Raw genomic sequence first — 21,434 nt, forward strand, 5'->3', positions numbered from 1 at the left:
TTTTATTCCATTTCAACATCTACCCGCCCTTATTGAAAAACCCTTTACATAGTTCTGTATTCCCTTCTAAGGTTTGCTATATCAGTGGACCACCATGGAGGTTTCGGTTTCCCTCTTCTCGTTCTCTGAGGACATGCTGCTTTCGCAGCTTGTTGAAATGCTGAAGTCAGCTCATCAACCACTGAGTCGAGCTGTGGGTCGGAGTTAATTTGGTATGTCGCGACAACGGAGAAAGAAAAAACTTATTTTTTATTTTTATTTTATTTTTTTTTTTTTTCAATTTCATTTTTGTTTATTGCACAAATATAATGTACATTGCTAAAATTTGTTTATTTTGTTTAATTATTTGAGTAGTAATTTGTGGGTAGTTAATCTAATAAAGGAGAGAGTTTAACAGAATTAGTTATAATTATAAGTTAAAATTAAATTAAATTTATATATATGGAGCGCTAACGCATTGCCGAGCGCTCCCATTTCATATTAGTCACATATACAGTATTTTTTTTTTGTTTGTTTTTTGCTAAATTACATACATACATATGTACATACACTCACATTTTCGCCTTAAAACATTTATCCTCGCTTAAATTATTTCAAACTTAAATCAAGCAAAATATTTTTATTCATCAAAACATACACAAGGACCACCAAAAATATTATATACACATATATATTCACATATACATATATATGCATATGCATACATGTACATAGATAGCTCTTAACACTAGATTTACAATCGTATAAATACGCAAATTCAAATCAGACAGGAGGAAAAAAAAACACAACAATTTAGCTGAGCAACAAAATCATTTAAATACGAGAAAAAATTGTTAAATCAATTAAAATTTGATTATTATGGAGTTGCATTACTAAACTAATTTTTATCAGCTACATTTATGTACATATGTATGTGTTGCAGCTTATTTCGCCACAATTCTAGTTGCTTTTACATACAAATGTGGGGATACTTATTTTATATATATTTACAAACACATTTTTCTCACACTTTCATATTTGTTATAAAAATTTACTAAAAGAAAAGCAAAAAAAAATTTCAAATTAAAAAATTTTTTAAAACAAAAAATTTTGAAAATTAAAAATAAAAATGTTAAAAATTTGTTGTTAAAAAAAATGTGTTAAAAAAAAATTTTGTTAAAATTTATTTAAAAAAATTTTATTTTTTAACCCTTAACGGCCGAAAGGCTTTGTTATAACAAAAAATTTTCAAAACAAAAAACTAAAAAAAAATGTGTTAAAAAAAATTTTGTTACAATTTGTTTTAAAAAATTGTATTTTTTAACCCTTAACGGCCGAAAGGCGTTGTTATAACAAAAAATTTTCAAAACAAAAAACTAAAAAAAATGTGTTAAAAAAAATTTTGTTTAAAAAAAAAATTGTTAAACAAAATTTTGTTAAAATTTGTTTAAAAAAAGTATTGTTTTTTCACCCTTAACGGCCGAAAGGCCCCGCTACGGGGACATAGTACTTATGTGTTAGAAAACGAAAAGCCCCAAATCGGTGACATGAAACGAATTCAGTTTTCATTTCATTTATTTATCATCGCTGTAGTTTTCTTTAACAAATATTGCAACTTTGAACATCCCAGGTTTGTTGATCATATAAAATTAAAAATCATGTAAATACATTCAATTCATATCTAAATAAAGCAGTTTAAATATTTACTTTAAGATTTCATCCTTATAAACTTTTTAGAATTTCACCTATGGGCGAGTATTACAAAAAACAACTCTCGGCCGACTTCAAAAAATTTAAAAATTAAAAAAAAAAATTTTGTTAAAAGAATTCTAAACATTATTTTCTTATCATTTTTAAAAAACAAAGAAAACAATTTTTTTTGTTTTAAAAATTTTTAATAAAAAAACTTTCCGATTTTCAAAAACTTTTCGAATTTTTGAGAGTGAATAATTTTGTTTCCAATTTTTAAAACACATTGTTTTAATAAAATTTTTTCTTTAACTAAATTTTTTTTTTGGCTCCTCCTTTTTTTCAACTAAAATTTTTTTAACTAAAATTGTTTTAAACAAAATTTTTTTTTACCTTAAATTTGTTTTTTAAATTACAGAAAAAATTCGTTAAAAGAATTTTGGTTTTCTAAAACATTTGAATTATTTAAAATACTAACTGTTTTTTAGTTTTAACTATTTGTTTTTAACTAAAATATTTTTTTAACTAAATTTTTTTTAACTTTAATTTTGTTTGTTTTAAATTCCAAAAAAAATTCGTCAAAAGAAATTTTGTTTTTAAAACATTTGAATTATTTAAAAAACCAACAAAAAAAAATTTTTTCGTTTAAAATTCTTTAATTACGTTTTTTAAAAAATTAAAAAAAAATCTGATTTTGAAAAACTTTTCGAATTTTTGAGAGTAAACAATTTTTTTAATTTTTAAAACACACTTTTTTAATAAAATTTTTTAGCAAAAATTGTTTTTAACTAAATAAAAGTTTTTGTAACAAAATTTTTTTTCGTTTAAAATTCTTTAAATACGTTTTTCAAAACATTAAAAAAACAACAATTTCTGTTTTGAAAAATTTTTCGAATTTTTGAGAGTAACTATTTTTTTTAATTTTTAAAACACACATTTTTAATTAAAAAAATTTTTTAACTCAAATTTTTTTAACTCAAATTTTTTTTAACAAACAGTTTGTTTTACTAAAACTACTAACTAAACATTTTTTTAGCTCACAATTTTGTGTTTTAAACAAATTTTTTAATTTGAAATTTTTTTATAATATTTTGCTTAATTGCTTGCTACTACCTGTGTCGCATTTAAATACAAATTATGTACTTCTAATATTTTCATAGAAATTTGGATTTGTTTGCTTTTTTGTAAATTTTGTATTAAAAATATTGTTTATACAAAGAGTTAGTTTCGCAAAACAAAAACAAAAATTGTAGTTAATTAAATAAACTCACAAACTTTTCTGTGTATTAAATATTTTACATATACGCGAATATTTATTACTTTCATAGTTCTACTAATAATAATAATAATAATAATAATAATCATGTGGATTGCCATCATTCAATATAAATTACAACAAAACATTATAAATCGAGCTCAACAAAAACGCAAGCCTTCCAATATATTAAAATATAATAAGTATGTTTGTATAAAAAAAATTAAATAAATTAGAATTTTACATTTTAGCAACGCGCCAAGCAAAAAAGCGCATGCGATATTCCTATAATTCGCTTAGAAAAACTTTTACAACTAAAGAGGAGCCTAACTAAATTTCTTTCTGTTATGTTTGTAAAAGAAATGCACAAAAAAAAAATAATCAACCACTACGAAATGTAGAGTCTAATGTGTGTGTGTGTGTGTGTTCTTTATGATTTTGCTTTCGATAGTTTGCATAAAATTTATAACAGCTAAAATACAATGACATCAAAGTACAGCTGATACTAGTCTTGGGTAAGAAATATCGCGTTCAGGTCCAAATTTCGTTTAAAAAAACAATTTTTTACAGTTTTACAAAACAAAAAGCGAAAAGGTTTTGCAAAATTTCGCCTTCTAGAAAAATTATATTCTTGTAATATACATTTTTTTTTTACTTTCCAACAAATAGTCAGTTTTGTACAGCAAAACTACTTACATAGCTACTAAATTTATTTAAAGTTCTACTTAGTATTTTTTTTGTTTACTTCCCTTCAATTCCACTCTTCTACTTTATAAAACTACGAGTAAGGCACAATTGTTTTGTTTCTTGAGTTTTCCGCTAGTCTCAAGCGGTTACTTACGTTATATAAATATTTTTATATATACTACGTCAAAAAAAAACAAAAAAAAATTCCAAGCCTTGCTTGGCAGTTTCACACTTCAACGCCATAGGTGCGATCGACCACATATTCAAATCGCTGATCCTTCTGATCGCCATTGGCGCTGTTGTTCTGCACTGTCGCCGCTGTGGCTGCTGCTGCCGCGCTTGTGCTAGGTGTTGGCGCTATATTTGTTGTTGTCGCTGCCGCGTTGGCTGCGGCCGCTGCTGCTGCTGCAGCTGCTGCTGTGCTCTTGGCTGCATTCAATTCTCTTCGACTGACCGCTCCGCCTATATGATTCTCATTGAGATTCTTATTTCTATTGTTGCTAGCGACGAGCGCCGTATTGATAGCGATCGCTGTTTCGCGTGCCTTGTCCTCCTCATCGTCTTCCTCGTCCTCCTCCTCCTCATCCTCCTCTTCGATGAGATTGGCATCGGGCAGCACATAATCGGCACGATCTGGCAATTCGGGCACTGGAAAGCCTTTGCGTGTGAAGAAGGTCATTTTCTCCCTAAAAGAATGAAGCAAATGGAGAGAGAGAGTGAAGATTAGAAAAGTTGCCATGAAAGGAAAGCTAAATAATTAAATTGGCTGGGTCTTTATTTTCAGTCTATTCAAAGTTAGTTTTGTGTATAGAAGAGAGTGAAATAAGAGAGTTCAGGAGCTTGCTGATGGTGGTCACACTCACCAACGTAAATGTACGCCGGTATCAGCTGCCTCGAATAAACTAATGAGAGTCCCATGTAAATAAATTCTCACCACCGTTCCGTTCCGTAGTATTGTAGATCGTTGCTTCATTTGATAGGGGCGTATGAGCATACGTTTATGTTGGGGAGTGTGAGCACTATAAGGCGGGCACCCGCTTGCCTAGGATGAGTACGTTGAACTTATATCCTCTCACTCTCAATTTTGAAGACGGAACTAGACGAAGAACTAACTCTGGGTGCACAGTCTTCTTATATGGAGAAGCCTCCATTTCGCACAGGATTACCAAAATAATGCTACGAACTTGAAACAAGAAAACGACCAACTTTATACTTCTATCACTCTTAAGGAAGAAATGTAAAATATTGGTTGGAGTACTGACGGGACATCTTCTCACTACATATCACGCAGCTAAAATGGGATTGGTCCACGGAAAGATGCGTGAAAGAAGAAAGGAATACGTTAGAACACCTCCTTTGCCACTGTCCTGCTCTAACTAGAACTCGTTACAGCTGCCTGGGTTCGGTATACTTTTCATCGCTGAGGAATTTGCTGACAAAAGTTTAAACTGTTTATTAAAACTCGCCAAAACAGATATCACAAACTATGTTTAACACGACTCCAAAAACTTGGGTGACACTGCGGACCCTTGTGGTCTATGTGAGATCTATGTGAGATCAGCCAGATATACCTAACCTAACATAACCTAAAGTTAGTTTCGTGTTGTTACTTTATCGATCTCTCTGAACAGTCTGAAACTGAACTCTCCACCTTCGAGATATTTGAGAGGGTTTTAGATTGTGCTGGGTCAGAGAATAGAATGAAAATAAACTTGATACCAGCCCAAGAGAAGATGCTCAAGTATTTTTCTTAAGAGCCTTAAACCATCCCAATCTTTTGGTGTTTTCAATCATCTTCTCCAAGCAAAAGAAAACAAATCCCAGTTCCTTAATGGCATAAATAAATGAAATGAAACATAAGAAACAGATCAATCGATTTTGCTGTTTGCCCGCTCGTGGAGTGAAGAAAGTTTTCAATAGGGGTTTCGTTCGTTTATTTTGAACCTGTGCGCTTCCGTATGGTAGCCACACTCCAATCCGCTCAGCTGCGGCTGGGTGAATTCTGCTCGAATTCAAGAAATTGATTGTTCGTTAGAAAATTATAAGCGTGGAGCCTTTTAATCTAATAAAAGTTGTGAGATCATTTAATAATGCAAACAAAAGTGCCAACAGCGAAAAATTATCATATCATATCTTATCTGAATCTTATTGGCGTGCTCATATCATCTTCACTTGCCGTTTGCTGAGTATTCTATTTTCGTGTAAATAAACGATCTTCACTTATCTGATGTTTTCTCACCCTAATAATTGCTTGAAGCTAATTATTTATTCGTTCCTCTTCAAATTAATTTTTATTTTTAGAAATCATGCGTTAAGTTTCGCTCAACTAAATCAATTAAAATCAGTTTGCCGCAATGATAAAAATAGGCTGTCAGTGCTTTCTTCTCTTGGCCAGAAAAATTATCTAATAATTTTCAGAGTAGAGGAAGTATTACCAAGAAAAAACCGGCAAAGCTAATCGGTCTCGTAATGAAATATTTTTTTGCATTTTTCTTATGATTAATGAAACCTTAATAGGTCGGGTTCTGTAATTCATTTGCGAGTAGATTTCATCGCGATTCCCTAACATTTACTCCGATAGTCAAACCGCGATTAAGGCACTGACGACGCCATGGTGCAGAACGAAATTAGTAAACTCCTGTAAGGAGCAGATCAAATCTCTTGGGTGTGCAGATAACATTTCTCTGATCTGGGTTTCAAGACATAGGAACATAGAGGGAAATCAAATTGCTTATGACCTTGCCAGGAAGGGGATTGAGTTGGCCTCAGAGACCTCCTACCCGGTCATCGCCATCTCCCTGACAGTTGTTAAAGGGGAATTGCACAAATTATTTTTCAGAAAAGATGGAGCTCCATTTCTTCATGTGCTATTTCGAAAACCCTTTGGCCCCAATACGATATACGAAGGACTCAGAAAGTCTTTTGAACTCATCGCCATTCAATTTCCAAACTCGTAGCTGTGTTTACCGGTCACTGGACGACCGTTTAACCCCTATTGCAGAAGCTGTGGGGACCTTTCAGAGAAGGAGACTGTAAAGCAGTTTCTCTGTAAATGTCCGGGTTTGGCAGCTAGACGACTAAGGTCATTGGGTGCTTCTTTCTTCGATAGATAGGGCAGTGTGCCCACCTAATTCCCATGAATCTTCTCTGCTACAACAACAGCTCTGGCTGGCTGTAGATAACTGCCTGTTGGAGGTCTCATAATGGTATCAAAACGGCGGTTTAGTGTTACTTGAGGAGTGACAGACCGGCACTTGAACCATTTCACCTACCTACCTACCTATCTACCCTGCCTGCATATTTTAACTTTTCTCACCTTTTTGACTTAAGACAAGCAAAAAAAAAAAAACACCCGCACCATAGAAAAAAAAAACATCTTCCTACTTACTTGAATGACAGTAAATCGGGTGATCCTTTCGGCACCTTGGTTTTACGCAGCTTATAAATTTCTTTGGCAGTTTTCATCAAAAGCTTATGCAATTGTTTCTCTTCCGGGCATTTGGCCGGATCGGCACGTTCGACTAAGCGCTGGAACTCCTCATTCTCAATAGCCCAGGCGGCAATTAAGGGATCGCGATTATCACGGCCCTTCTCAAGCCTAAAATAAAGTGAGCCAAAAAAAAAAATTGCTTTTAGCAAAATAGTTTAGAAAAATTGTGCTTGCTTTCACTTACACATCCTTCAAGTTCTGCAACTTGGCTATTTGATCATTAAGGAAATCCAATTTACTATGCTGCGCCTGCAAATCCAGTTCCAGATCCAAACTAGTTCTGGGTATATGGGTATGACGAAGTTCTGTAAAGGAAATTCGTAATTTAATAATAATTCAGTGGCGTTCATAAAGGCTTTTCGCTCTAAGCGTCACTTACTTGTGACTTGTTTGGGTACTTTGGTGTGGAAGCGTAACGATCGTCGCTCCACAGCGCCACGATGGAAGGGATGTGGCGTGACGCCGAAATGCATAGCCGAATCCGAGTCGGAACGATTCAACCGACAGATGTAACGGTTTTTATTTACTGCCGCCGACGGTGTGAACGTCTGCGAACGTTTTACCGGCCTATCGTCGGCCATTTGCTGTTGCTGTTGGGATGCACGCGATTTTTCCGGCTGGAATGCGCACTCGGTATTGGTTTCCTTGTCCGCATATTCCTGCTTGATCAGATCGATGCAGTTGTATGCTTCGAGCATTTTCTTTGTAAAGTCAGCTGCAACGATTGAGAAGAATTTATAGAAAATTTTAATTTTGTTTGCATATCCAGGCGCTTACCATCTGTCAGTCCCTCTAGCTCATCATCATCGTCGTCATCTTCATCATCGTCCTCCTCATCCTCCTCGTCTTCGTCGTTTACGCTCAATTGTTCTTGCATTTCTTCGGTGATTTGCGCTTGCATCTCGAAGGGCGGCACTTGATTGCGTGTCAGCGTTGATGTTTGTGATGAGGTGATGGTCGATTCATCGGACGACTCTTCCTTGGCAACATTCGGAACATTGGTGCCAGCTGTTGATGTGGACAAATGAGGCGTTGCAGCCGAATTGGCAACGACAGCCGCCGCCGCAGATGCAGCTTTGGCAGCAGCAGCGGCACTCGTTGATGGCATGTCCAGTGGCTCGAAGGTCGGCATGAATTTAGAGCTGAGCACATTGTACCACTTGAGTGTCGAATCATCGGGGTTGAATTCGGCCATGCTTATCTGCACAGTGCCCTGTGGAAGACGTAGTAAAACAGAGTGGAAGAGAAATCTTTACACAACCTGCTTTTGAATGTGGCGTGAGCTTTAACTTACGATTATCTCCTCCTTCTGGCCGGTCATGCTGACCACTGTGACCTGCAAGCTCTTCGTCTGCAGTTTACTAAGCGATATGGGCACGGCAAAAGTGTCGCTGAAAACGGGTTTCTGGAAGTCCGACATGGCTTTCGTGCGAATCGATGTGAGCGAATTGGGTAGCAAAGCGGCGCGCAGATAACTGTAGTGGCGAATAAACGCATGAAAAATGAGTTAATCTATGGAATAAGTGGCATTAACTTACACTTGTGAATTGTCTGCGGTCGCAGTCCATAGCGCTGAGAGATTGTTCGCACGTTCCAGCGAGACGACTAGTACACCCTTCTCCTTCAGATACTTCAACCCAATCTGCACTTGTGCCAATTCCTTGCGTGGCAGATGTGCGCGTGATGCCTCGAAAACGCCCGAGTCACCGGCGACCGACTCATTGCTCACCGCCGCGGATACGGAGCGTGTGTTCGACGAGGAAGATGAACGGCTGAGCATCTCTTGCGGCAGATCTAATAAAGATGGCTTCTCGGAAATCGGTGACAGCGGCGCAGCGGGCAGGTTAATTGGTGCGGCTAAGTTCAGCTTCTGCAGCTTAGCCTCCAGCACCATACAGTCCAGTAGTGTCGAGTCTAAGTCATGCGCGTGTGTGCGTGCCATGGCTGCCGCCAACGCTGGACTTGGCTGGTAGAGTGGTGGCAAACCAGCGCCAGACGATGTATTGGCATACGTGGGCTCTTCCTTGAGCCGCTGGTTTGTGGACGCCGTCACCTGATCGGGACTGGCATTGTATTTCATGGGCGAGGCGGGTGGTGTTTCCATTGATAGACTGCTACGCGGCGAAAGCGACAACTCCGATGAGGGTTGTTGTTGCAGCTGTGGATGCGTGTGCGTAACTGAATGCGTTTGTGACTGTAGCTGCTGCTGTTGTTGCTGTTGCTGTTGCAGCTGCAATTGCGTTTGTGCGACTTGCAGCTGTTGTTGCTGATAGAAACGTTGTGAGCGGCGTTGCAAATCGATCACATCAATTTGTGAATCGACAGCGAATGGGTCGATGTAGATGTCGGTGAAGCTGAGCGCGCTCTTGCTACTCGCCGTCGACAGCGAACCCAGACTAGAACCGCTACTAATGGAGAATGTGCTCTCCGACGAGAATGACTTAAGGCGTTCCTCCAGTTTTTTCGTGGACTTAAGCGCTTCCTGCAACTCACCCACCAGCAGCTGTTTCTCCTCGTGGAAGCGCAGACGCTTCGCTATGCACTGATTTGTAGCCTCATACGCCTCGTTCAGATCCTCTTCCAGCTTGCGACGTGTTTGCTGTATAACACGCACCTCCTCGGGTGTGCGCGACTCCATCGAAATGCTATTCAAATCGTTGAGGAATTTCTCCTTCTCCTGTATCAACAAAATGCGATCCTTGTCCGACTCCAATTGACCCGGATCGATGCGTTCCACATGATCGGCCAACTGTTGTTGTAGTTTTTTGATATGTTTACGCCATTCCGAGTATTGCAATTTCGTTTTTGCCATCTCTGCGAAACGTGCGCCACTATTCATATCGCCAGCACCACACAAATCTGTCTGCGAAGCAACACAAACGCGATCGAATGGCGATGCAGCATTCATCAGCTCAGCATTTTCGTCGTTGATTTGTTGACGGCTGAGCTCATTCTTGATTTGCACTAGGCTACGCATCAGCTCTTCGCGCACCTTCTCACCCGACACCAACGACTTGTGCACCTTGAGCATTTCCTCGCGTATGGCCTGCACTTCGGCAATATCGTAACAGCCATTTTGGCGTGCATTGATCTTCTCGCCCACCGAGTGCAGCGTATTCATGCCACGTTGCGTAAAAGTGATGTCGTGTGTGATGTGCTTGAGTTCCTGCTTTAGCAGACGCACGCGCTCCTTAGCCATAGCCAGATCGGCGCGCAACAACTCGGGATCGTGGCGACTCATTGAGCTCGAAGAGGAACACACTGAAATGGAGAGGCCGTGAGTTAGTTTGGTTTTTGACAAAACAATTATGTAGGTATTTAAAAAGAAAATAAAACAAAAAATTGCACTTACAACTACTCCTGCTGGCCGCCAATTTATTCAGATTATTGTATTCTTCCTGCGCTATTTGCAGGCGCTGCTGCTTAATATCATACATCTCACGCTTATTTTCTAATTGATCTTGGGCCGCTGACAGATAGTCGCGCAACATTTGTTCTTGCACGCTCTTCCATTCTTGGCGCGGATCCTCCAACTGCGTGGTCTGTTCAATGTGATTGATATAATAGCGTCCGATGTGCGGATCGTACGCTTCCTCCCAGCCATGCGGCAGCTCATCGCCGACACAATCTTCGAATGACTGTGGTTTGGTATAACTGGAAATGAGAGAAAACGGAAATACTTAGTGAGTGCGTTAAAAAGGGGTGTTTATTTAGGATACATATGTTAATTTATGCGTAAGTATGTCTGTACGCTTGGTATGTAAATACATTTCTAGTCTAATCTATGGCCTACAATCTGATATAAACAGCGACTTCCGGCTCAATGCGCGCCACACCGATGAGTATGTGTGATGATGGTCTTCGGAAATACTTTTCTGCTGCGACAAACTTCAGACAAGTAGCCAAGCAACCAAGCAACCAGTCCGTTAAGTGGCTATTCGTCCGCTAGCATACTTGATTAGCTACGAGTATTAGGCGACGGCGCAGTTGCGCGTGGGGAAACAAGTTTCCATTGGCGCTTGACTCATAACTAATCACCCATTTCCCACGCTGTTTCCAGTGCACACATTTTTACATACAAATGGCGATACTAACTAATTAACAAAATGGCATTTGCTTGGCCGATTGGCCGGACGATTGCTTCTAACTACTTAATCATGCAAATTCATGCAGGCCACAAGTGCACACACCTGAAAATCTAAGTGTGGAAGTCAATATTTGTTTTGAGAAAAAAATGTTATGCTATTTTCATAAGACAACATCGTCTAATAGCTAATAAGGCACACCTGCAGTTGGCTTTTTAAATATTTGCTTTCAACATTTTTTGTAAGATTAATATTTTTGAAGAACAGCGACAACGCCGCTACAACCACCGCCTTTTGGCGTTTACAATGCACACAAATAATGGATTGATAACACTAAGCAACAAAATTACAGAAACAAAACAAAAAAATTAATAAAGAGGCAAAAAACAGTTATAAGAAAATAAAAAAAAATTTATCAAATTAAAAAAACTTAAAAAAATTTAAATAAGTAACTAAAATCGTAAAAATATAATAATAAAAAAATAAGCATTAAAAGAAATAAATAAAAAAAAAATTAAAATGAAAAATAGACTTCGCTTCATACGACACTTTTCCATAAATCGATAGTTCAAGTGCAATAGGCAGTACCTACTTGAGCGATTTGCAAATTTGTTTGTTACAAATTAAAAAAAAAAATCACAAAAATTAAAAAAAAATCACAAAAATTAATTTAAATATAAATTAAATATTTGTGCAGGTTTTAAGCTCTCGCGGCACAAAATCAGCCCAACAATCACAAAGTTATAATCAATGAAGTGAATTCACTGGTGATCTATTTAATATTAACAAAGTTTTTCAAGTTAAAATTTTATTTTGAATTTTTTTTTTAATATTTTGTTCATTCTTTAGCCAAAACCATATAAACTAACCACAATGCAAAATTTCAAAAAATCTTCGTCTAAATTAGAACATTTCAAAAAAATTTTCATTTAAATTTGTAGAAAAATTTCGAGTATGCAAGTTCATAGTTTAATGAATATTCAGTCATTCAATCATTGGGTACAAAAAGTGCAAGCTTCAAGCTGCCAAAAAATAGCGTAGATTTAAAAAAAAATGGTTTTGGTGGTGGTTCCCATACAATAAGTGAAATTTAATTTTTTAAGTTTTAATTTAAAATTCTTTTTAGCGAAAAATTGATTCTTTTTAGTTTTTAATTTAAAGTTCTTCTTTAATTTTTAGTTTTTGTTCAATTTTTGGTATTCTTTTTGCAATATAATATTTAATTTTTTTTACTTTTTAATTTAAGTTTTTTTTTAATTTTTAAGTTTTTTTTTTTCAAATTGTCAATAAAATTTTTTTTAATAACTGTTAATAATATTTGCATTAATAATTGTTCATTAATTTGCTCACATTTCTTACTTAATTTTTTATTTTAATTTTAATTTTTTTTTAATCTTCAGTTAAAATCTATTTACATTTTCAGTTTTTTTGTACCTTTTTTTGTTTTTAATATTAAATTTGGTTTTCCACCTTTCAAGTACATTTTTTTAAACTTAAAGTTTTTGTTAATTCGTTTTTTTTCGTTTTTTAATGTAATTTTTTATGTAAGGTTTACTTTTACTTTCGTTTTTATTTTACTTTTTAATTTAAAGTTTTTAGGTTTTTTTCAAATTGTTAATAAACATTTTTTTAATAATTGTTAATAATATTTGTTAATAATTATGTTTTTCATTCATTTGTTTAAATTTCTTATTTAAATTTTTTTTACATTAAAATTTTTTAATCTTCAATTAAAATCTTCCTAAATTTTTAGGTTTTTTTGTACTTTTTAATATTTTTTTTAATATTAAATTTGGTTTTCTTTTTTCAAGTACATTTTATTTTTTATTTATAGTCCTTTTTTTAAATTAAAGTTTCTGTTAATTTAAAAAAATTTTTTTTTTTGTGTTTTTACATTTTTATTAAAGGGTTTTAGGCTTTTTTCCAAATTATTAATAAACAGTTTTTTTAACAATTGTTAATTAATGTTTTTTTTAATTTTTCTTCATTTGTTTAAATTTCTAATTTTAAAGTTTTTTAATTTTCTAATTTTTTACTTTTTAAAATATTTTTCTTTAATTTCACACTTTGCTGTTTACCCAGTAATACATCTTTTATTAATTTAAAGTTTTTGTTAATTTTGTTTTTTGAATTTTCAATTAATTTTAAATTGTTTGACTTTTAATTTCTTTTTTTATTTTTAATTACATTTTATTTCTTAATATTTATTTTTTCTTCTAAATTTAGATTTTTTTAATTTCAAATTTATGAATTTTAGTTTTTTTTTTTAATTTTTAATTTAAATTTTTTTTTTTTACTTTTTACTTAAATTAAAAAGTAAAGTGTTTATATTTCCGTTTTTTGTTCAAATTGTTAATAAATATTATTTTTAATAATTGTTAAAAAGTTTGTTTTTCAATATTTTTTCATTCATTTGTTTAAATTTCCAATTAAAATTTTTTTAATTTTATTTAATTTTTCTTATATTTTGTTGTTTACCTATTAATATTTTTTTTCTTTTTTGAATTTTTTAATTAAAGATCTTTTATTAATTTATAGTTTTTAATATTTTTTTTTAATTTTCACTTAATTTTAAATTTTTTGACTTTTAATTACTGTTTTTAGTTCAAAGTTTAGTTGAAAGTCGTTTTTAATTAAATTTTATTTCTTAATATTCAATTTTTTTCTAAATTAAATTTTGTTTTAATTTAAATTTTTTTTTTTTAGTTTTAATTTTTTTTATTTTAAATTTTTAATTTTTTAAATATTTATTTTTTTTTTTTGTAATTTTCTTTTTTACAACTTTTGAGCGTGTAAGGTACCCTTAAAAGATTCGATATTATTTTATAATTATAATATAAATAATTTTCAAGAGCAAATATTTGCCTTCCAAATTTAGTGCATTGGCAAAGTGGTATCACTCTATCATAAATATTTGTATTTTATATAAATTTTATTTGATATTTTATTTATTGCATATTTATCACTCAGCGATGTGACTCATATGGAGATATGCTGAAGAAATATTTATGTGTTTCCTTAATTCTATTTAATTTTCAAGTTAAAAGCACGCACACACACATGTACATATTGACTCGGCTTTCAATTCGTCATGAAAAATTACTCGCATTGCTTAATTATGTCAAAAATTTAAAATTTGATATGCTGACAGTTTTATGACTGACTGACTGTCACTCAGTGGCAGGTTAAGCTTGCGCAGAATAGTGTTCAAATATATAGAATTGTGTGCATATACATACGTACATATATTCAATACTACTTTAAATATTTATTTATTCTTTCAAAATGCCCGTAGCAACAGCTTGAGGCACCCTAAAGTCCATTGTTTGGAACGAGCTGTCAAAATGCTTACTAATGCGGAACGCAATTAACAAATAAGAATTAAAAAATATTACAAATTTCATATAAGACAACAGAAGATAAAAGAAATAAACAAATTTAAAATTAAAAAAAAAATATAGAAAAATAAAAATTACAAAATTCAAAACAAATGAGTTTGTCAGTTAAAAGCAAAAGTCCATTTAACAGAATATAATTACGTGCACAGATTCATAATTCTGTACCTGAATGTGTGCTTGTGTGTGCCTGTTCTATGTTCCAGTGCTCATTTGTTTATTTATTTTTAATTTGTGTGAGTGCGCCCTGTTAGGAATTCTATTAGTACTGAACTGCTTCACTTACAGTGGGTTTAGCGAGATGAAAATGAATTTGACAGAATCAGCTGTTGAGAAGAACTTTTTTTTACTCTGACTTTATGTTCATTTCTATTATCATTTGTATAAAACAGAACCAGCTGTGAGAGGATCTTCTTTGACTCTCATTTTATCTTTGTTTATATTACCTTTCCTGTCCAACAGAATCAGCTGTTGAGAAGAGCCTTTTTTACTCTCTGTTAACTTTATTTCTATTATCTTTCCTATCCAACATAATCATCTGTTGAGAAGAGCTTCTTTCACTCTCATTTAACTTCATTTCTATTATTTTTCCTATTCAACAGAAGAGTTTCTTTTGCTCTCATTTTATCTTCATTTCTATTTCCTTCCTATCCAACAGAATCAGCTGTTGAGAAGAGTTTCTTTGACTCTCATTTTATTTTCATTTATATTATCTTTCCTATCCAATAGAAGCACTTGCCGAGAAGAGCACCTAAGAGGACCTAACTTTTCATTTTCGTTTACGTTCACTGACCATTTTGACAAAATCTTGTGAGTTCTCTCACACATCTTGTCTTCAATTACTTTCCACTTCAATCTGCATAATCTTGCAATCTATTATTTTTGGTCATTGCCATGAAAAGGGTGATGGTTTTCGTATACGTTTTCGCTTCCTCACTACTAAACTCTGAGAACAGCTGTCGCTACTCATAGCAGTAGTGCCGAAAAAGTTCACAAAAATGTATGTCACTAGCCTGGTTTGCGCCTTCTTATTTTTCTTCTTCTTAGCTTCACAATCCGTGGTGGAGCATAGCTTCATCAACAATTTTTCTCCACTTTATTCTATCCATGGCTTCATCTCTCTAGTTGTGCACGTTCACTCCCTTAAGATCTCATTCGACGTCATCTAACTATCTCTTTCGTGGGCGCCCTCTTTTCCTTGCTCCAGTTGGTATTAAAATAAATTTTTTTACCGATTTCGATTTCCCTACAGGCCGTATATAACTCTTTGTGCGAGTGTGACTGCACTTCTTAAAGCTGCACAAACCTGTTGCCATTTTGACAGTTTACATAACACCAGCAAGGCGCGTCGCGTCGTCAATGAACTAGAATTTGGCGAGTAGCAAAATATATTGGTCAGCAATTTTTTGGCTAAATTTCTGAGAATTTTATATTGTTTGCCTTCGAGCGAATTATCGTTAGAAGACTTTGTGTTTTTATTTATTTTATTTTTATTACTGTTTTTTTTATATTTTTTTATTACTGGTTTTTTTTTTATTTTTTTGCTTCTGCTTTTACCATTAAAATCTGCGCATTGCATGGGATTACTCAATAGTTTGTTGCAATTTAATTGACAAATAAAATTTGCGCTAATTATGCCATAAAATTCTAGGAATTTTAAGTGTTTACTAGAAGCAGCAGAAAATGAAGAAGCAGAAAAAGCAGAAACATCAGCAAAATAAATACTGCAAACTGTTCATGAGCCACAAACGCAATACGCAGAAGCGCGCATTGGGTTATAAAAACAGATAATTGTACCGATATTTTGAATGAATGACTAAGTGATTGATTAGCTGTCGCAAATGTCGCAAGTGCCGCAGATGGCAGCGCGCATATGCACATACGTCACGCTACTACATACATACATTCATATACACACACACTTATCTGCCCATACCCACACACACATGACCAGCGCTTTAGATAAACTTAAACGCTAATCTTTGCATACCTGAATGTGATTTTTTTCTTAAACGAATGCTTTTTAATGTCCCATCAACGCGTTTAAATTTAATTGCTTATTTTATCGCGAATTTCACGTTAATTTTATTTTTCTATTTTTTTTTTCTATTTTTTTTTTTGCTTTTTAGCACTTTGACTTTTCAATTTTTTTGGTCGTTTTGCCATCTCAACCAATCAACACAATTATTTACGTCATTGCATAAGCGTTAAGTGCAGCGTGTCGCGCTGATGGTGGTTGCCATGTTAGCGGGCACGTTCGCCGCGCGGCACCGCAATAATGTGGTTTGCCTGTTCGCACGAGTTGTGGGAAGCCAGAATCGTAGCGTAGGCACGCGGAGGCGCGGCAAATGGCGGTTAGATCGCGCATTGCAAAAATGCTAAAGATTAATTGATTTTGGTGCAGCCACTAAGTCTCCGCGTTCGTTGTCAATGGTCATTGTGTGCGCGTGTGTGTGTGTGTGTGTGTGTGTGTGACAGTGCTAGGCGACGAACGCGACGAGTGTGAAAATGCGGGTCGTCTGCTAGCTGCCTATGTGCTAGCGAGCGTTTTTGGCTGGCAGCCGCTACGGCTAGTCAATCAATTGGCTGCACGGTCGTCGCGTTATCAAAATATGTATGAGTGTATGCATGTATGTGTGCCCGCTTTGTGTGTACTGCAATGCGCCGCCCTTTCGTTTCGCTGGCCACCTAAACCCATCGCACCACTTTCAATCTATATCAGCTATTAAGCTGGTGATTTTATTTGTGCCAAATGTTTCGAGTGAAAAATAGTTTTAATGCCTGGCAGCTGTTAGCGATCAAAAATGTGTTATGCCCGCATGTATGTATGTATGTGCATGATCATAGCGTATATTTATAACCGACATTCTTGCTTCATCAGACATCAATAAAAACACATGCACACATGCACGCACACATACAATCGTGCACTTGTATAGGTACATATGCACATAGGCGGATTTGTATGTCGTATGCATTTGTGTATTTTTACGTCTAGAAATAGGAATAGAGATAAAGCATTTCTGCGAAGTAGGTATCTTAAATACCTACACCGCATTCCTCTGGCTTTTATTTGTTTGTTTTCGTGTGTTTATTAATTTTTTAGGCTGGCATTTTCGCCATTTTTGGCTTGTTGAATTTCTGTTCTTTGGGTCTTTTGTTTTCTTAACGAATATCAAGCGAGAAAAATAAACATTGTTGGCCTCTTAGCATGTGGCATGGGGATAAAAAATTTCAAAGCAAGCGAAATGAACAAAAAATAAATAAAATTAAAAATAAAATAGAACAGGAAACAACGCGTGACTTACAACTTTTTTTAGCAATTTGAAATGAACCAAATATGTTTACGAAGTATGTGGATAGTTACATTTTTAGCCAGTTATTTGTCATATTCAAATACTTTTTTAAATGGCGAAATATGTCAAGTGCCACAATTAACAGTGTAAATATTTACAAGTACAGTGTGTGTTTTTAGTATCTTTTTTGCTATATGAAAAAACTTTGATATTAGTACCGTTAGAGTGTACGTTTAATAACAAAGAAATTTTAAATAGAATAAAGTTTAAAATTGTAAAAATTTATTTTGAGAAAATTTAAAACTTAAAAATTTATTTTCAGAAAATTTAATTAACTTTAAAATTTACAGAAAATACTCTGGCAAGCCTGTTTAAAAAATTTACAAAAAAGTGTATGGCAACTCTATTTTATTTTTTCCCTGAGCGAATGCGTGCACTCCCCTTAGAAACAAATTTTATTTTATAGAAATTCAAACGTTATGTCAACTCTATTCAGTTTGTTTTCTAAGCAATTCTGAACACTTGTCTTTCAAAAAAAGATAGATTTTATTGAAATTCAAATCCTATGGTAGCCTTGTTTTCAAAAAATTATTGAAAATGCTGGGACAACCCTATTACAATTTTTTTTAAGAAATTTCTAATGTGTATCTTGAAAAAAGAAATAAATAAATTTTATGAAAATTTAAGTTTCAGTTGCCACTGTATGAATAAAAATTTATGAGACATTTTGTGGAAACTCAATTCAGTTTTCTCGTAAGCAAATTCGAATATTCGTCTTTGAAATTGATTTTATAGAAATTCAAATCCTGTGGCAACACTGTTTATAGAAATTATAGAAAATTATGTTGCTTCTTTTTAAAAGTTGATTGAAAATGCTGTGGCAACCCTATCACATTTTTTTCTAAGAAATTTCTAATGTCCGCCTTGAAAAAAAAAAAAATTTATAAAAATTAAAATTCTCTGGCAACAGTCTCTTTCTCTGCAGGATCCCCACAGCTTCTGCAATAGGGGTTGTACGGAATTCCAAGCATTTCCGCATGAGTATCGATCACCCAGTGACCAGTGAACACCGCAATGAGTTTGGAAATTGAATGGCGGAGGATTTCCATCACCTTAAGCGTTCTGTTTCTGTCGTATTGGAGCCATAGTGTTTTCGAAATAGCGCACGATGAGACAGACCTCCATCTGTCTTGCGCTTTTTTTAGAAAGAAATTGTGTAGTTTTCCTTTAACAACGGACGAAGGGACGCCGATGTCTGAGTGGGGGACAGCTGCAACCGGTTCATTTCCCTCTATATTCTTGTGCCCAGGAACCCAGATAAGGGAGATGTTTTCTGCTCGATCGAGATGTTTGAGTTCCTCCTTACAGGAGTTCACCAGAAGTGAGCTGTAATACGGCGACGACAGGGCCTTGATCGCAGCTTGTGTTTTTTAATAACAGTTTTTTAAGGGATCAAAATCAGAAAAATCCTTATTCCATTGAAACATCAGAAAATAAAAAATTAAATTCGCTATGCACATAAATACATATTTATGTGCCTACACATACCATATAGTAAATGGGTCTGGTCTATGAAAAGCAATTGCACAACGCACTGCTCGTATACTGAGCCATATAAAAGCCATGCATACATGCAGATTTAGAACTGATTTTTCAATTGTGCAATGAAATTCCAAATTTAATAAATTTTTTTATTGCTTCTCATTAACAGTCCAATTGGCAGCTATCCACACACATACATATGTGCATATGTAACTAATTTTCAACAAGCTTTTGAGATCCGATTCAACTGTGCATGCAGACCAATGCTTGAAGTTCTGCTTGAAAAAGTGCAGTAATTTGATATACTCGTTTACTACGATATTTAGCCATAGCCATATATTATACATATGCACATGTGTGTGTGTGTATGTATAGTTGTCCATGCAAATAAATCGTAAGTACACAATGACAGTTACTTATGCACCAATGCATGTATGAATAGGTGTGAAAGCCCCGCTCCCGCAACTACTTGAGACCTCTTCATATTACAGAAGGTATAAACACACATACATTCATACACATATGCATATGTATGCCTGTATATATGTATATTTGCATAGTAGACGCTCCAGACACCTGAACTCCAGCCACTTGTGGCATACAAAAATGCTTAGGCAAATAAATATGTAATAGCTTCTGTAAAAGGCGTAGCGCACACATTCACGCCCGCACACATACACACACACACACACACAAGTAATTTACAGACATGAAAAACTGCATACGATTGCGCTACGCTGGTTGACTAACATTTGTAGCTTTTTTTTCATTTTTGAATTTATATTTGTTTTTGGTTTTCTTTTTTGCCACAATAGTCGTAAGGCTTCCTTAAGTAGCGTTGCACTCAAACTTAAATTAATTCTTATTGATTTTCCTCTTCCTCATTTCTTGTCAAGCGCTTGTATGAGCCTCTTTTATGCTCACTATTCACGAGTAGCTGTTTGAATGTTTGCGCAAATTTAACTTGAATGGCAGTTAATTAGTAGTAATCAGTCAAATTGTCAGCAATCCTCTTACAAATTAAAATGTCACTTCAGCGCTTTTTTTTAATTTATTTTTTTATTTTTTTTTTCATTCAAATTGGCTTGCGTGAATTAATATAGTGCAGTCGTTTAGAATTGAAAATAAGTGCAAATTTCATTTAGTTGTTGTTTCCCCTTTTTTGGCTTTGTAATTGTGTTTGGAGGTTATCCTCAATAGTAAATTGAGCTAATAGGGCTATTGTCAGCGAAAATTCTGAAACTAGCAGAAATTAGCATGGAACACTAAGAATTTTCAACAGCAGTGCGCATTTTTGTTGGTTTCCAATTTGATAACGACGGTGATATGGAGTGATATCCACATACATACAACCACACATAAGAAATTAATGCTGGTATTCAGGCAGCAGCCACAGCGCAATAGAAGTGACTATTAGACACTAACGCTAAGGGCCTAGTTCCACCTACTATTTGTTGTGTGCGTCTTGATGTTTTCCATCTCCAATGTGTTGATATTTTTTCCGCCTTCGAGCGGCAGATGATTTTAATGAGGAGCTTTTTCACTTGCTTCCAAGCAAAAATACACTCGGCGGTTTGCCCTTGCCTGCCGAGGGGCCACTGCTTTTAGAAAAAACTTCTATAAACAGAGTTGGTGGCACAGCATTTGAATTTCTATAAAAGCATTTTTTTTGCAAAGAGGAATGTTGGAGTTTTTTTTTGGAAAACAAAAATTGAATAGAGTTGCCAATGAATTATCTGTGTATTATTACAGAATTGGCACATGAACTAGAATAAAAAATGAGTAGAGGTGACACATAATTTTCTATAAACTTCTATAAACAGTGTTGCCACATGATTTGAATTTCATTAAAATAAAATTTTTTAGCAAAGCAAAATATAAGAAATTCCTTTGAAAAATAAACTGAATAGAGTTACTAAATGGTCTTTAAATTTTTATAAACAGTTTTGCCGCCACATGACTTAAATTTCTTTAAAATCAAGTTTTTATTAAAGAAGAATACCTATTACACATTCC

The 21,434-nt window shown here is 34.3% G+C and overlaps 1 protein-coding gene across 1 annotated transcript in view; it reads right to left on the reverse strand.

The window, feature by feature from the left end:
• Positions 1–3,045: 3,045 nt before the first annotated feature.
• Positions 3,046–21,434, reverse strand: part of LOC129239731 (protein kibra) — a 108,106-nt gene continuing 89,717 nt past the window's right edge. The window contains exons 3-10 of the mRNA XM_054875504.1: positions 10,453–10,754; positions 8,639–10,361; positions 8,395–8,575; positions 7,878–8,313; positions 7,480–7,815; positions 7,285–7,405; positions 6,999–7,208; positions 3,046–4,296 (exon numbers count right to left, since the gene is read on the reverse strand). Of these exons, the coding sequence (XP_054731479.1) occupies positions 3,837–4,296; positions 6,999–7,208; positions 7,285–7,405; positions 7,480–7,815; positions 7,878–8,313; positions 8,395–8,575; positions 8,639–10,361; positions 10,453–10,754 (3,769 nt within the window). The 3' untranslated portion in view covers positions 3,046–3,836. The remainder of the gene's footprint in view (positions 4,297–6,998; positions 7,209–7,284; positions 7,406–7,479; positions 7,816–7,877; positions 8,314–8,394; positions 8,576–8,638; positions 10,362–10,452; positions 10,755–21,434) is intronic.

This window comes from Anastrepha obliqua, chromosome 1, assembly GCF_027943255.1.
Source record: "Anastrepha obliqua isolate idAnaObli1 chromosome 1, idAnaObli1_1.0, whole genome shotgun sequence".
Classification (NCBI taxonomy): Eukaryota; Metazoa; Arthropoda; class Insecta; order Diptera; family Tephritidae; genus Anastrepha; species Anastrepha obliqua.